The sequence below is a fragment of the Podarcis filfolensis genome, assembly GCF_964270895.1.
Source record: "Podarcis filfolensis genome assembly, chromosome: 2".
Taxonomy (NCBI): Eukaryota; Metazoa; Chordata; class Lepidosauria; order Squamata; family Lacertidae; genus Podarcis; species Podarcis filfolensis.
Window position 1 is genome coordinate 1,887,843 of NC_139605.1, and position 16,364 is coordinate 1,904,206.

The following is a 16,364-nucleotide window of genomic DNA, read 5'->3' on the forward strand; positions in this document are numbered from 1 at the left end:
GTTGCTCCCTCTTGTAACCTGCGGGATGCAGCAGAAGGCAAAATGCTCACTGAATCTGGTCAGCGATTTCAATTATGCTGTGAATTTTTACAGGCCAGGAAACTATCTTATTAGTGGGATTGTATCTTCAAGATTCATTGGAGATCGTTTGCCCTTCACCTTCTCCAGCACCCCCTTGAACTTTGTTGATGCGTGAGTAATATATTGATGTGTTTCTGCTACACTCCAGTTCTCTTGATGGACCTGGGTCAGCCCCTCTGAGATTAAAGTGACTGAAGCCAGGGTGGGTCTCTCCTGGAGGTCTATGGTGTCCTGGAGGTTTATGGAGGTATATAGGGTGTGGCTGTTGCAGGTTTTCTGTAGTTAGCAAAATGAAATTCATTCTCTCATTGTGTCTCATGGAACCTTGGAGCATTATTTGGCATGAAAATTTTGGAGTTCTCCCACTCTCAACCCAATAAATTTTTCTAGAAGTTTATGAATTAGTGTCCCAGGACTGAGCCACTACCCTCACCTGGAGATGAACGGGAGATCGGTTCTCTCACTCAGAAAAGTGAATGTTGCAAGGCAGGCTTGTCCTTTAGAGCTGGGTGCAATGATAAATGGGGAGAACAATTTTCAATGCACAATTATTTTCCCCAGGCACAAAGCAATCTATGCAACTGAAAACTGTAACCCTCTACTATGCTTAGGCAGGTGCTCTTCTCATGCTTTGATTCCAAACATGCCAACCCTTTTATGGGAAGCAATGTTTGTGAGATGTAGAATGCCTGGAAAAGACCTTAGCTACTGACCACTGGACAAAGCGAGGCCGGACTTCCACAAGGCCGCTGAGTGTGAGAGATTTTATTTTTAAAAATTAGAATAATTTATTTATAAAAGGATAAAATATAAAGTAGGATTTCCCCACAGGGTAAGTTTAGCATGTGGAAATGGATCCTAATACTGTCCACCTAACCAAAGGCTTTACTGTATGTATGTATTCTCTAAAGTTGCTCAGCTCGGGAGATTAAGACCCCCAGTAGGTCTCCAGTGTCTGATACTTGACAATAAATGAGCATGCTGGTATAATTCCAGATTTGGAATTCCAAAGCCACCTTCCTTAATTTGTGATGGCATTTTCTGCAATGATATTCTCAGTACATTTGAACTCCAAATACATTTCCTAAACAGGAACTTTATCTTTTGGAAATATGATCGGAATATAAAAACTGGAAGTCTTCTCAGAATATAAATAAATCTGGGATAATGTTCGTTTTGAGAGAATTCACCCTTCCCCAAAGGATAAGGTTTAATGACTCCCATCTATCAATATTTGAGAAGCCTCTTTTGTCACTTTTTGGATTAGTTGCAGTTTCTGAGCCACTGTCAAAGGTAGCTCCATGTAGAGCACATTGCAGTAGTCCAAGCGGGAGATAATCAAAGCATGCACCACTCTGGTGAAGCAGTCTGAGGCCAGGTAGGGTCTCATCCTGCGTACCAGAGGGAGCTGGTAGACAGCTGCACTGGACACAGAATTGACCTGCGCCTCCATGGACAGCTGTGAGTCCAAAATGACTCCCAGGCGGTGCACCTCGTCCTTCAGGGGCACAGATACCCCATTTAGGACCAGAGAGCTCCCCACACCTGCCCTCCCCCTGTCCCCCCAAAACAGTACTTCTGTCTTGTCAGGATCCAACCTCAATCTAGACTCAGGTAGGTAGCCGCGTTGGTCTGACACAGTCAAAATAAATAAATTTTGTCCAGTAGCACCTTAGAGACCAACTAAGTTTGTTCTGGGTGTAAGCTTTTGTGTTCATGCACACGAAAGCTTATACCCAGAACAAACTTAGTTGGTCTCCAAGGTGCAACTGGACAAAATTTATTTATTTATTTATTTCAACCTCAATCTGTTAGCCATCATCCATCCTCCAACTGCCTCCAGACACTCACACAAGACATTCACTGCTTTCACTGGTTCTGATTTAAATGAGAGGTAGAGCTGGGTATAATTTGCATACTGATGAACACCCAGCCCAAGCCCCCGGTGATTTATCCCAGCGGCTTCATATAGATATTAAAAAGCATGGGGGAGAGGACGGAACCCTGAGGCACCCCACAAGTTTGAGCCCAGGGCATGAACACTCACCCCCCCAACACCACATTCTGGACACGGCCCAGGAGGAAGGAGCCGAACCACTGTATAACGCTGCCCCCAGCTCCCAGCTCCTCTAGACAGTCACAAAGGATGTCATGGTTGGTGGTATTAAAGGCTGCAGAGAGATCCAGCAGAACTAGGAAACAGCTCTCACCTTTGTCCCTAGCCCACTGGAGATCATCGATCAGCGCAGCTAAGGCAGTTTCCATCCCATGATGAGGCCTGAATCCCGATTGGAAGGGATCAAAATGGTCTGCATCCTCCAGTCATGACTAGAGTTGTTCAGCAACCACCCACTCAATCATCTTGCCCAATAATGGAAGATTTGAGACTGGGAGGTAGTTGGCCATATTGGCCAGGTCAAAATGTATTTTTAAGAGTTTAGTATTACAGAAGTATTTTAGAAAGCCTTAAGATATTTAGTGGCTATAGGAGAAGGCTATACTTTCAATTTCACTGAACTGAATGTCACTATGTGACATAATTCTTTTTGCAGTTCTGTGAATAAGAGGGGGTGGCAAATTCTTAGCTTCTTGCTGGCTGTTCAGGATGTCAATCATAACCCCAGGCTCCTACCCAACATCACCCTGGGCTACAGCATCTATGAGACCTATTTTGATGGAAGAACCACTTCTGATGCCCTGACAGATCTGCTTGCTGGTGGGAAAATCAATATTCCAAACTATACCTGTGGAAGGCAGAAAACGTTACTGGCTGTTCTTGAACGGGGTGAATCCGACATTTCCATGCACATTGCAGGCATGTTGGGCATCTACAAAATCCCACAAGTAAGAATGGGCTTTGCCATCTCATGAAACAACAAATTATGCTGAGGATACTATAATTATTTTATTAAATAAACTGAGCAAAATGATAGGAAGAAAGGGACATAATGTTAAATGTACAGCTGCTTTAATATAAATACAGTGGTACCTTGGGTTAAGTACTTAATTCGTTCCGGAGGTCCGTACTTAACCTGAAACTGTTCTTAGCTAATGGGGCCTTCTGCTGCCGCGGCACCGCCGTAGCACGATTTCTGTTCTCATCCTGAAGCAAAGTTCTTAACCTAAAGCACTATTTCTGGGTTAGCGGAGTCTGTAACCTGAAGCGTATGTAACCTGAAGCGTATGTAACCTGAGGTACCACTGTACTCTTCAATGTGCATTAACCGATCTTTTCCCCTGTCAAATCTACAAATAGTGTAATAAAAAGTCATGCTAAAGGTGAAATAATACTTGGAGGTGACTTCAATGGTATGATTTCATGATTTCATCTATGATTGACATATCTCAAAAAAGGCAATCTAGGCAAGACCTAGCCAAGGAAATGCAAGAAAGCGAAGCGGCTGTCCAATGAGGTCTTACAAATAGCGGGGGATAGAAGGCAAGCAAAATGTGAGGGAGATAGTGAAAGACACAGGAAATTGAATGCAGATTTCCAAAGAATAGCAAGGACAGATAAGAGGGCCTTCTTAAATGAGCAATGCAAAGAAATAGAGGAAAACAATAGAATGGGGAAAATCAGAGATCTGTTCAAGAAAACTGGAGATATGAAAGGAACATTTCGTACAAAGATTACCATAATAAAGGACAAAAGTGGAAAGGACCTAACAGAAGCAGAAGACATCAAGAAGAGGTGGCAGGAATACACAGAGGAATTATACGAGAAAGATATGGACGGCTCGTACACCCCAGAAAGTGTGGTTGCTGACCCTGAGCCAGACATCCTGGAGAGTGAAGTCAAATGGGCCTTAGAAAGCACTGCTAATAACAAGGCCAGTGGAAGTGATGATATTCCAGCTGAACTATTTAAAATTTTAAAAGATGATGCTGTTAAGGTGCTACACTCAATATGTCAGCAAGTTTGGAAAATTCAGTAGTGGCCAGAGGATTGGAGAAGATCAGTCTACATCCCAATCCCAAAGAAGGGCAGTGCCAAAGAATGCTCCAACTACCACACAATTGCACTCATTTCACACGCTAGCAAGGTTATGCTTAAAATTCTACAAGGCACGCTTAAGCAGTATGTGGACCGAGAACTCCCAGAAGTGCAAGCTGGATTTCGAAGGGGCAGAGGATCCAGAGACCAAATTGCAAACATGTGCTGGATTATGGAGAAAGCTAGAGAGTTCCAGGAAAACATCTACTTCTGCTTCATTGACTACACAAAAAACTAAGATCATGGCCACTGGTCCCATCACCTCCTGGCAAATAGAAGGGGAAGAAATGGAAGCAGTGAGAGATTTTACTTTCACTGCAGATGGTGAGAGCAGTCACGAAATTAAAAGACACCTGCTTCTTGGGAGAAAAGCAATGACAAACCTAGACAGCATCTTAAAAAGCAGAGACATCACCTTGCTGACAAGGTAGTTAAAGCTATGATTTTCCAAGTAGTGATGTATTGGAGGGCACAAGGAGAAGGGGACGACAGAGGACGAGATGGTTGGACAGTGTTCTCGAAGCTACCAGCATGAGCCTGACCAAACTGCGGGAGGCAGTGGAAGACAGGAGTGCCTGGCATGCTCTGGTCCATGGGGTCACGAAGAGTCAGACACGACTAAACAACAAACCAAGACCTTTAAAGCATAATGGAAGTAAATAGCTTAATAGATATTTGGAGATTCTAACATCCTATTGATAAAGACCTCACTTTCTATTTTCATGTCCACAATTCATATTTCCATAGAGATTTTCTCTAATTGCTTCATGCCCAGTAGCAAAGATGACTAAAACTGAAATCCACCCAATGACTTATGCTGATTATGCCCCTTTATAAACTTCCCACTGATAAAATAACAAGTGAATACAACAATCTACAAATCTTCCACACACACCCAAAACCACCTATAGTTCAGAAGCTATAATTATATCTACTCCTAACAAATGGACCTAAACCAGCTGAATCATACAGAACAACTCCTTTGCTAAATGAAGATGCTGAGAGAGAGCTGTTCCGCCTGGCCATTGGTCTGGACTCAGTCCCTTATGTGTCCCACCCCTTATGGTTTTGATCTATGGGCCACTTTTAAAATGAGGCTGCATTTTAAATTGCATTTTAAATTGCATTTTAACCTGTATTTTAAATTGGTTCACACACACCCCCCATTATGTTTTTACTGTAATTTTACTGGTGTTAGCCGCCCTGAGCCCGGCTCTAGCTGGGGATGGTGGGGTTTAAATATGATGATGATGATGATGATGATGATGATGATGATGTCCTCTGTAATTGCTAAGGTTTTAAGCGGTTTATACATTGCTAAGCAGTTAAGTGGTATATACATTGCCAAAATAAAATAAAAATTATTTCAAATAAGGTTGTGGTTGATAATTAAATTTGTCATCTAATCTTCATCCTGAAAAGCAAAGCATCAGTCTCTTTCCCTTCTCTCACCAGCTCAGTTCTGGCTTCGTTCTTCATGATAAAAAACAGTCCCCTTTTGTCAACTGGATGGTCCCAAGTGAAGAAGCTCAGTGCCAGGGGGTGGCCCAACTCCTCCTGCACTTCAGATGGACATGGGTCGGCCTCTTTGCTTCAGACAATGACAATGGAGAAAAGTTCTTGAGCACTTTGACACCTCTGATGAGCAAAAGGGAAATTTGTGCTGCCTTCACTGAACGAGTACAATGGAAAACCTCCCTGTGGTTCTCTCATGAGCCATCTGCCATGTGGAGACAAGTCAATGTATTTGTTTACTATACAGATTCTCAGTATGGATTTTATGTTATCATAGAGGTACAATCTTTCTTTGAAAGGACACAAACCGGGGGGAAAGTTTGGATCACCACATGTTTTCCAGACAACATATTGTTTTATGAGACTGACGCCTTCCGATATGCCCATGGTTCATTGTCATTTGTAATGAAGACTCAAAAGGGGGCAAAAAAGGACTACTATGAGCCAAGAGCTTCTGCTTCTTGGCGGAAAACATTTGTATGTTCATATTTAAAGCATGCCTTATCTGTGAGGGGTTGGCAAAGATGCAGGCAGAAGGAGAATCAGATGCTGCTGCCCCAGGAGGAGATCGAAGGGATCCACTCCCAAGATAGCTACATAACTTACTACAGTGTCCAAGTTGTGGCTCAAGCCTTGAATGCAGCCTATTCATCCAGATCAAAGCGGAGGTTGATGGTGGGTGAAGGAGACAAGATGAAGCTTCAAAGTCTACAGCCATGGCAGGTATGGCCTCTTCATATATATATCTATATATCTATATATGTAATATATTTTAGTTTACAAAAATACATGCATTGTCTTTTTTTCAAGTTGTGCTTGTACAGATCAGTTTCATTTGGTGTGAGACATTAGTGTTACATACAGGGTTAGGTTAGGAAGAAAAGAGGGGGAAAGAGGGGGAGGAGGAATGGTGAGTGGGGTGAGGTCAGGTGGTTATGCTTCTATTCTTCTGCTTAGTGTATGCGTGGGGTTTTGTGTCAGTGTCACCTGTGTAGGTTCTCTTACTATTTGCTTGTTGTATTTCCTTTGTGGTGAGAGGTCAGGCATGGCTTAGGGTGTAGTTAGTTGTGTTTGGTTGTGTCAGGGAACTGCCATCGGAGCCAGAGGGAGAGGGAGGGCTCCAGAGGGATTCCGGAGAGCGTCCCGGGAGGGAGAGAAGCAGCCCATCTTCTGGGGAAGGAAATCAGCGTAGCACCAGTGGAGAAGGGGGGCAGATGGAGGAATCGGCGAGGTGGCTCCATGACTCCTCGCCGGAGACCAGCGGGGAGAGCACGGGTCCTCCGCTGCCCACACCCTCCCTGAGCAGAAGGCTTCCGCTCAGGGAGAGTAGGCGGAGACTAGGCGTCAAAGAGCTTCTTTGCTGGAAGAAGTTCAAGAAATGCCCACTGACGGATTCTGCCACCGATTGAGACAGCCACGGGTGAGTGGCTGTCCGGACAGAAAGAGTTCACCCAGGTAACCTAGCCAGGTGTGGCACCGATTTACGCATGAGCAACCCCTAGAACCATTACAGGTTGGCTCTAGTGAGATTTGATTTTGTGCTTGAGTGGGGTGTGTGATACTTGTTCTTTTCTTGGGCAGTGTATGTGATAAAGGGGAACCATACCAGGGTGAAGGTTTCTTCTTCTATTTGTCCCCATGTCAGTTTCAGTTTATTGGTTAGTTTTTCTAGGAAAGCTATTTCCCATACTATTTGATACCATTGGTCCATGCTTACTCCTGACAGGTCTCTCCAGCGTCTGGCTATGATGCTTCTGGCCCTCAACCCCACCTCCTCCCTAGCTCAGAAGTGGCTTTGTATGACAGAAACATGGAAAAAAATAAATTCAGTTGATCCAATCATTGGCCAAAGTTCCTTTTTATACAGAGAGGCAGTATAGATTCTAACACAGGTGGCTACAATTTCTGTAAATGTTAATGAAAGAGACCATATTTTCATGTTTAAAGAAATTAAATGATGTACCTTTAAGAATTAACACATAATGACTCATAGGTAAACAGCTGTAATCTAGTTCAGTATTCAGGCCTGCTGGATGTAAAGTATTAAGCAGAAAAAGAAATCTGGTTTCCTTCTGCAAAAGATTTTTTTGGGCTTGTTCCATAGGTCCCTGATATGCCCAAATGACAAAAAATGTTAGATCCTCATCGGAATGCAATGCTTGTATAAAATGTTGCACCAAAGGTGCATCGACAACTCCATTTCTGATTCAGGAATGATGCTCAGTTATCCTAACATAACCTAAGGTTTAGTAGTGTTTTGCATATTTTGGGTGTGTTAGCCAGGGCATCTGGGTATCCCCTAGTTTGTCTTGTATTTCTTGTCTTGATATGGGTTTGTTATTTTTGTAGAAGTCTGCTAGGCGGTATATATAAGCCTTTGGCTTGCCAGGTTTCTATCTGGAGGTGAAATGGTGGGTGGTGAGCCAGGGGGATTAGTGGTGATGGCGTTGGGGACAGTTTACCTGCTTCTTCCTTCCATTCTTTAAGCATGGTCTGTGTGAACCTGTTTAGTGTTGTGGGGATTTTCCTTACCGTAGAACCTCTACTTACGACCACCTCTACTTAGGCCCGATCCAAGTTGCGACTGCGGCAAACCCGGAAGTAAACACCGGGTTTGCCACAATTCGTGCATGCGCAGAAGCGGCTGCTGCCGTCTGCACATGCGCAGAAGTGCGCTGCCGCCGAATGTGTCTGCGCACAATGGCGCTTCTACCAGCGACCCGGATCCTCTTACAGACAGACCTCCGGAACTGATTACGTCCATATGTAGAGGTTCCACTGTAGTTTGTTTGGGAGGAATAGGTATGCAGTGGTGGAGATATTTTTGATTATGTCTCCAGGTGTATCCATTGTTTCATCTTGTTTTCTAGGATATACAGAATTATGTGGCACACTTGGTTGGCAATGTAATATGATTCTATGTTGGGGATTTCCCATTCTCCTTCTGAGGAGAGGAGGTGCAGGTATATGGGGATTGTTCTTGGTCTTTTGTGAAATAAGATAAATGAGTGTAGTTTTTTCTGCCATTTGCGAAGTTGGGCTGGGGGAATCCAGATTGGGAGGATTTGGAATAGGTAGGTTAATTTTGGGAGGGTGATCATTTTGATCATGGCTATTTAGTCTGAGAGAGTGAAGTTGGTGTTGTTCCATCTCCTCAAGTCTTTGTTGATTTGTCACCACCGTCTTTTTTTGGTGATGCAGTGTATTCTTGTTTTGAGTGATTTTTTCCTACACCTGTTTGCTAATAATTTGGAGTATTTCCCTCCATACTCATAGAAGCATTGTTTTGCGTATAACATGTCGATCATTTTCTTGTTGATTTCTAGTGAATCTAGTACCCTCCTTTTTTGTTCTATACGTTTAAGGAGTTTTCTAGCTCCTTTCTGTTTGTAGCGTGATGAGAGGGCCGTGATGTCTTGTTCTATTTTGCTCATTTTTGAGGAGGTTTGTTTTTCAAGGGATGCTTTCTCTTTTATGGAGGCTCCTCTTGTGACTGCTTTCATTGCATCCCAAAGGAGGCGGGTTGTTATATTGTCCACATCATTTTCTTTCAAGTAGTTTTGGAGAGTTTTTGTGAGACTCCTTCTAATTACCTTATTTGTGGTTGGGATCGGACTGAAGGACCATAATGGGGTGGTTTGTGTTTCTTCTCGTAACTTCTACTTGTTTGTTGATTCAACCAAGGGGATCGATGCTTGTGTGAGCAGAATGCTATCTAGTCTGGACTGTGCTGTGGTGCCTGGAATGGAATGTGTAGCTGGTGTATCCCAGGTCTTCTTTGCCCCATATGTCATAGAGACCATATGTCATAGAGACCCCTGTGTTTTTTAGCAATTTGTAAGAGTCCCTAATTTGTAAGAGTCCCTGAAGCGACTGCCTTCAGAGGAAGGTTGTCCATGGTGTTGTAGGGTGGGTGTCTTTCAGGAAGATGCTTCTCATATTTAGGTTGAGGTCACACTCCCAGGATTGCTTCCCCTTTGAATAAGGAGAGGAACTTGTTTAGAGTTTTCTGGATGAACTCAAGTTGTTTTTAGTTTGCAGCATATAAGGAGCCAATTGTCTTTTTGTCTTTTAGCTGTCGTGGCTTTGAAGCTCAGGTCTCTACTGAGTATTATGGCTACTCTGCGGGCCTTTCCTGAACCAGGTGCAATCCATTGTTGACTGAAGCAGGGATCACCCAGGAGTTTGCTTCCTTTCGGTGGATTGTGTATTTCCTGTAGGAAAGGAATGTGTGGTTTCATGGTGTTCACATACGAAGTGATGCGTTTTCTTTTCATAGGGTTTCCCAACCCCCTCACATTTAATGTAATTGCTTTTAAGCTAGCCATCTTGCTTATCTACTTTATAGGATGATTCCATGCCAACCCATCTGCGTTGACCTGTGTCTCTCAGCTTGTATTGTCTATAAAACCTATTAAGTTGTGCTAACATAAAGTGTGATGGGTGGGGAAGGAAGGGTAGAATTAGATATGGGTTAAAGAGTGGGGGGTAGATTACAAAAATGGCCTCTCGCTTTTGAAGATTGTGATTTATTTTCCAACTCTGGAATAATCATAATAGGAACACAGCATACCCTACAGGTGTCTTGGAAAAACTGGGACATCCCATTTTCTTCTCATGTGTGCACATCAGCCATGTCCCCATATGACAAGTGAAGGAATATCCAACCAATGATTTCCACCTCCAAATGTCTTTATAATCAATATATGCCATCCAACGTGGTTTTCTCTGTTGTTCTAGCTTCATTCATTCTTGAAAGAAGTCCATCTGTCTTCTAATACTTCAACTGATGCACAGTACTTGGATGAGAATGGGGCACTGGCCATTGACTTTGATATTGTGAATTGGGTGCTGTTTCCTAATAATTCTCATGCTGGTGTGAAAATTGGAAGCATAGAGAGACAGAAGTCCTCAAATCTAAAGTTCACCATTAGCCCAGAAACAATAGTATGGCCCACACTGTGTAAGAAGGTAGGAGAAATGTTACATGCCTTTTTAATATCTATGGTATATTCTACATTCTAACAACTTGCTGAAGATTACATATGAAGCTTTTATTGCAGTCATGGACACTTCCTTGGAGATAAATAGCAATGAGCTTAATGGATCTCACTGTTGTATAAGCATGTATAAAATCTGACAATGAATAAGAGGCTTACAAAATGAATTACAAAATGAACAGCTGTAATAAATATTTATTCACCCAGCTGGGAAAGCTTCCTAAAATGAAAATGGGAAGTACAGATATGCCTCACAAGAAAACTAGGTGTCAAGTTCTGCAGCCTTCATGCCAACCTCAACAACACCATTTAGCCTTTGAAGCAAAGCAGAAATCAGTCAGTCCAGCCTTATTTCACAACTGCACCAACACATAGCAGGTGTGATGGCAACAGTGTCAGGAGTTGTTTTAGTGCCCCATTTTGTAGGAATGACTGGTTCAATGTAGAAAAGGGCAGTATATCAATGTTAAAGGGAAGAAGCAGAAACACTAAAGAGATTTCACAGCCATGCTGCTCTACAGAAAGCAAAAAAGAAATCACTCCTAATTGGGCCTGGGCTCACTTTGGGCAATTGGAAGTAAAGATGCTTTTAATGTTTCATGATTTATTATATTTTTATCTTTGTGGGAAGCTGCCCAGTGTGGCTGGGGTAACCCAGCCAGATGGGTAGGGTACAGATATTATTTTATTGTTAGTGTTAGTGCTAGTGCTAGTGTTAGTGTTAGTCCAGGGATCCTTCCAATACTGAACAATCCATTTCCTCAATGCTCTTTCTTCTGTTTATTTCCAGACCACGCCTCATGCAAGATGCACAAAGAGCTGTTGCCCTGGATTTGCCAAGAAGATTCAGGAAGGGAAACCTCCGTGCTGCTATGACTGTGCTCCCTGCTCAGAAGGGACAATCTCCACTCAGGAAGGTAGGACACGACACCAGTGGAAAGAAGCTATGGATCGAAGGTTCTCTACTAGAAAACACAGTATACCTGAAGGAGCGTCTCCAACTCCATCGTTCTGCCCGGACACTGAGATCCAGCACCGAGGACCTTCTGGCAGTTCCCTCGCTGCAAGAAGCCAAGTTACAGGGAACCAGGCAGAGGGCCTTCTCGGTAGTGGCACCCGCCCTGTGGAATGCCCTCCCACCAGATGTCAAAGAGAAAAATAACTACCAAACTTTTAGAAGACATCTGAAGGCAGCCCTGTTTAGGGAAGCTTTTAATGTTTAATAGGTTATTGTATTTTAGTGTTTTGTTGGAAGCCACCCAGAGTGGCTGGGGAAACCCAGCCAGATGGGCGGGGTATAAATAATAAATTTATTATTATTATTATTATTGTTGTTGTTGTTGTTGTTGTTGTTGTTGTTGTTGTTGTTGTTATTAATTTCTTGATCTCTCCCATATGCCAACCATTCCCCACAATTATAAGACTGCTCTAGGTGTATGACTAATGTTAGGATAATGATGTCTCTTTTACTCTGTGCAGATGCCAATGAATGCACCAAATGTCCAGAAGATCAGCATCCAAACAAGGAGCGAGATCAATGTGTCCCCAAAGCAATCACCTTCTTGTCCTATGAAGATTACTTGGGGAAACTCCTGGCTTCCTTTGCCCTACTCTTCTCCTCAACTACAGGCTTTGTTTTGGGAATATTCATGAAATACAATGAAACTCCCCTAGTCAAGGCCAACAACAGGGACCTCTCCTACATCCTCCTCTTCTCCCTCCTCCTCTGCTTTTTGTCCTCTTTCCTCTTCATCAGCCGGCCAAGGAAAGTCACCTGTCTTCTCCGACAAACGGTCTTCAGCATTGTCTTCTCATCTGCCATCTCTTCAGTATTGGCAAAAACCATTACTGTGGTGTTGGCCTTCTTGGCCACCAAGCCAGGGAACAGGCTGAGGAAATGGCTGGGGAAAAGTCTGGCCAACTCCATTGTCATTTCCTGTTCCACTGTCCAAGTTGTCATCTGCACCATCTGGCTGGGACTTTCTCCTCCATTCCCAAACTCTGACATGAGCTCCTTACCTGGGGTGATAATCTTGCAATGCAACGAAGGGTCTGTGGCCATGTTTTACGCTGCTCTCGGCTACATGGGCTTCTTGGCGGCCATCTGCTTCACGGTGGCTTTCCTAGCCAGGAAGCTGCCTGGGGCCTTCAATGAAGCCAAGCTGATCACCTTCAGCATGCTGGTCTTCTGCAGTGTTTGGGTGTCCTTTGTGCCCACCTACCTGAGCACCAAGGGGAAATACATGGTAGCTGTGCAGGTCTTCTCTATCTTGGCTTCCAGTGCTGGGCTTCTGGGCTGCATCTTCATGCCCAAGTGCTACATTATTATACTGAAGCCTGAACTGAACACAAAGGAGTACCTGACGGCAAAAAAATAAATGGAGAGAGTGAGAGAGATTGTCCATTTTTCCTTTTATCTGTATTAAAAGCATTTTACCTTTCAACATTGCTCCCTTCTAACTTTAGTCACTCTGCCCTTTCTATTCCTCAACTGTCTCATGGCTCTGAGTCCTGGAAGACCTGCTCCCTGCCTTACAGGCCTTCTCCCTCCTGACCTAGAGGGGTCCTGACTGGCTCTAGCTACAAAAGCTGAGGCTGCTGAACAGAATTTTGGATTTGGATCTTGTTTAAGGACTAACTGACTTTAATTTGTGTGGGTTTTTGTTTTTGCTTCTGTGGTTTGATTGTGGGCAAGGAGGGGGGGAGGGGGGATAGAGAGATTATTCATCTTTCCTGAGGATGATTGTCTCTATATCACAAAGACCTGAGTGGAAGAGTGAACAGGCTGGAGTTGGTTTAACCCAGCTGCGCCCACCTGGTTATTAAGTGCAGCATCAGGGCAGACCTGAGGGTCAGGGAGACGGAGTTGCTGCGTCTAAAGATATCCCATCTCTCTGTCCAGAATGTGTGCTCCTCTTTGTTACAATATATGATCACAGCTGCAAGACCTTTACTTGAACAAAGATTCAAGGACACATAATTAAAAACATTAGAATAATGGCTGTTAAAGCTAACGGATTTAGCTGAGATGGCAAAATTCACACGTTCATTAAGAGAAAACCCATTGTTAACATTTGTTAAATATTGGAAACCTCTCATAGACTTTTTGCCTGGAAAACATTATGAAATAATGACATCTGGATTTTAGGGTTGAAGATAATGTTTGTTTATAGAAAGTGGCTTTGTGGGGTGTTGTTGCGAATTGGACGAAGTTATTATTGTTTTTATATAGTGGACAGTTGAAGAATTGGAAGTTCTTTATTTTTTAATCTTTTGTTCCCCTCTTTTTCTATTCTATTCTTTTTATGTGTTTCTTCTCCTCCTCTTCCTCCTCCCTCTCTCTCCACACACACACACCTTCCTGTGTTTTTATTGTATCTATATAAAAGTGTTGGTTTGGTTAAAAAATGGGAAGGTATATAAATTTTGTATTTTTCTCTATAAACCTTCATAAACTCTCTCTCTCTCTCTCTCTCTCTCTCTCTCTCTCTCTCTCTCTCTCATGTGTGTTTCTGGCATTGGACGATCTGGACAGATTAGGGACTGTGTTGGTTTACCGCCCGCCTCACTGCCCAGCAGTCTCCCTGCCTCAGTTGACAGAGGTTTTCTTAGAGGTGGTGTAGAGGACTCTGTTGGTTTGGGGGACTTCATCATCCATGTTGAGGCAACTGTTTCTGGGGTGGCTCAGGACTTCATGGCTGCCATGCTAACCATGGGGCTGTCCCAAAATATCACCATCCCAATGCATGTGACAGGCCACACTCTGTACCTTGTTTTCTGAACTGGGCAGGAAGAGGGTCATATGATAGTGTGGGACATTGCCATCAGTCCCTTGTCAAGTTCAGATCACTTCCTGTTAAGACTGAGTCTATCACCAACTTTTAGGCTTGGCAGAGGCAGGGCAACTCTTTGGATGGTTCGTCTTTGGAGGCTGGTGGATTCAATGGGTTTCCAGATGGCTGCTGGGAGCCATAATCAAGCAAAATCTGGAGGACACCATGCTAGTGCCCCCTGTTCTGGAATGGTAAACATTCAAAATATTTGGAGAAATGAAAAAGCTTGGTTTAGGAGTAAGGATTTAAAAGAAGAACTCTGCCCTACTTAAAAATGAGAGACAGGCTGACATGACCTCACCTTGTGTCTGTCCCAATGCTTCACTTTGGCACAAGACACAGTCACTTCCACTCCATCCAGTGAAATCACTCTTATGCCAACACTCGGCAGTGAGGGGGGGGGTGTCTGTGGCCTGGTGTTGGAGGACCACAACCATGCGAAGGTTGTCATTGGGTTGGATTCAGAAATTTTGAGAAGAGGATGCTGGACTTTATGGGCCCTTCACCTGATCCAGCTTCAGGGCTCTTCTGATGTCAATCATGTTCAGCCAAACTCAACTTTCTCCCTCCTTGAATCTTGTCAGTCTCTTGAGTCTATGTTGCGTTCGCAAAGTAAAGGGAGGACTGGACCCTGATTAAAAACAAGACACGAGGCTTTGACCAGCAAGGCTCTCGGAGAAAGTGCGTAAACCACACCCCTCACCAGGCCATTTTATTAGCAAAAGAATCTTTTACACAGTGCTCGTAAGAACCAATCATATTTCCTCTGAGCATTTCATCAAACCCCACGTGGGGAAAAAGTTACACTACAACACTAATTAGCATGCATATATTTTGGGGTAAATATGTTGAGAACTACAAAGGGGTAGTAAATAAGTTGAGAACTACAAAGGGGTGGTAAATAAGTTGAGAACTACAAAGGGGTGCATCTGGCAACCCCAGAGCTGAGAAATAAACATGATAAGAAGGATGGCCAGAAAGATGAGATCACTACCACCTTCATGTGAGATCTGTTTTCTGGCTTCAAGATTAACATTTTAAGATTATATATAAGAAAACTACATCAAAGTAACTTGCCCACTATCTTTATGGCACAGGATGCCTGCCTGGCGAAGCAACTGCTGTGTACTGCTGTGTACGTGACGTGAGGATAGAGAAATGGGCAGTAGAGTCAAAAGGGCATGAAAAGGGCATGAATGTAGAATCTTATGGGATTTAATCAGAAATTATCGTCAATATATCAAACCCAGTCAACACAATGTCTTCATCGTGGACACGATGGCTTGATGTATATTTTATAATTCCTCATGGTAATCCCATCTGATCCCTACAAGTCAACATGTTTTTCTCCTGCTCTGCACCTGCTCCTAGAGGAGACCTTTCTTCCTCTTACTATTATCAGAACCACAGTGATCTATTATTATCCCTCTTGCACACCCTTCAAATGTTGCCTTTGGGAACAATAACACAAACATCAAAATCAAGAGCAGCAGGAGGTTATTTATTCCACCATACCTGAAAACTATGATATATAAAATGTATTTTGTGCAACAGAGTCCTTACAGTCAAGATATAGATCAGATGAAAAGGTGCAGGAGATAAGTCCTTGTGAAACTTAATCAGAACATAGGAAGCTGCCTTCTAGCTTAGTACTATCTACTGACTGGTAGCAGCTCTCCAAGTAGAGGACATCCTTAGCCCTACCTGGAACAGTTAGGAGAGGTTGGACCTGGCACTTTTGGGTGCAAGCAAATGCTCTACCACTGAGCGAAATACCTTCCTCTTTGTCTCTGAAGCCAGAGCTGGAAACGTCTTTGCAAGAGTTTAGGCTTCTTCTGATTAGCTGGCTGTGGAGTTCAGAGAAACAGACAGAAGGGAAGTGTAGCAGGTGGATTCAGAATGCTAACACTGCTTTTGTTGCTCCCTCTTGTAACCTACGGA

The 16,364-nt window shown here is 43.4% G+C and overlaps 1 protein-coding gene across 1 annotated transcript in view; it reads left to right on the forward strand.

Annotated features, from left to right (window-relative positions):
- The window catches only part of LOC310758151 (vomeronasal type-2 receptor 26-like), a gene marked incomplete at both ends in the record, with an annotated part of 29,513 nt that extends 16,545 nt beyond the window's left edge, over positions 1 to 12,968 (forward strand). The window contains 5 exons of the mRNA XM_083604081.1: positions 2,634 to 2,925; positions 5,531 to 6,313; positions 10,331 to 10,561; positions 11,381 to 11,507; positions 12,070 to 12,968. Of these exons, the coding sequence (XP_083460207.1) occupies positions 2,634 to 2,925; positions 5,531 to 6,313; positions 10,331 to 10,561; positions 11,381 to 11,507; positions 12,070 to 12,968 (2,332 nt within the window). The remainder of the gene's footprint in view (positions 1 to 2,633; positions 2,926 to 5,530; positions 6,314 to 10,330; positions 10,562 to 11,380; positions 11,508 to 12,069) is intronic.
- Between the last annotated feature and the right edge of the window lie 3,396 nt (positions 12,969 to 16,364).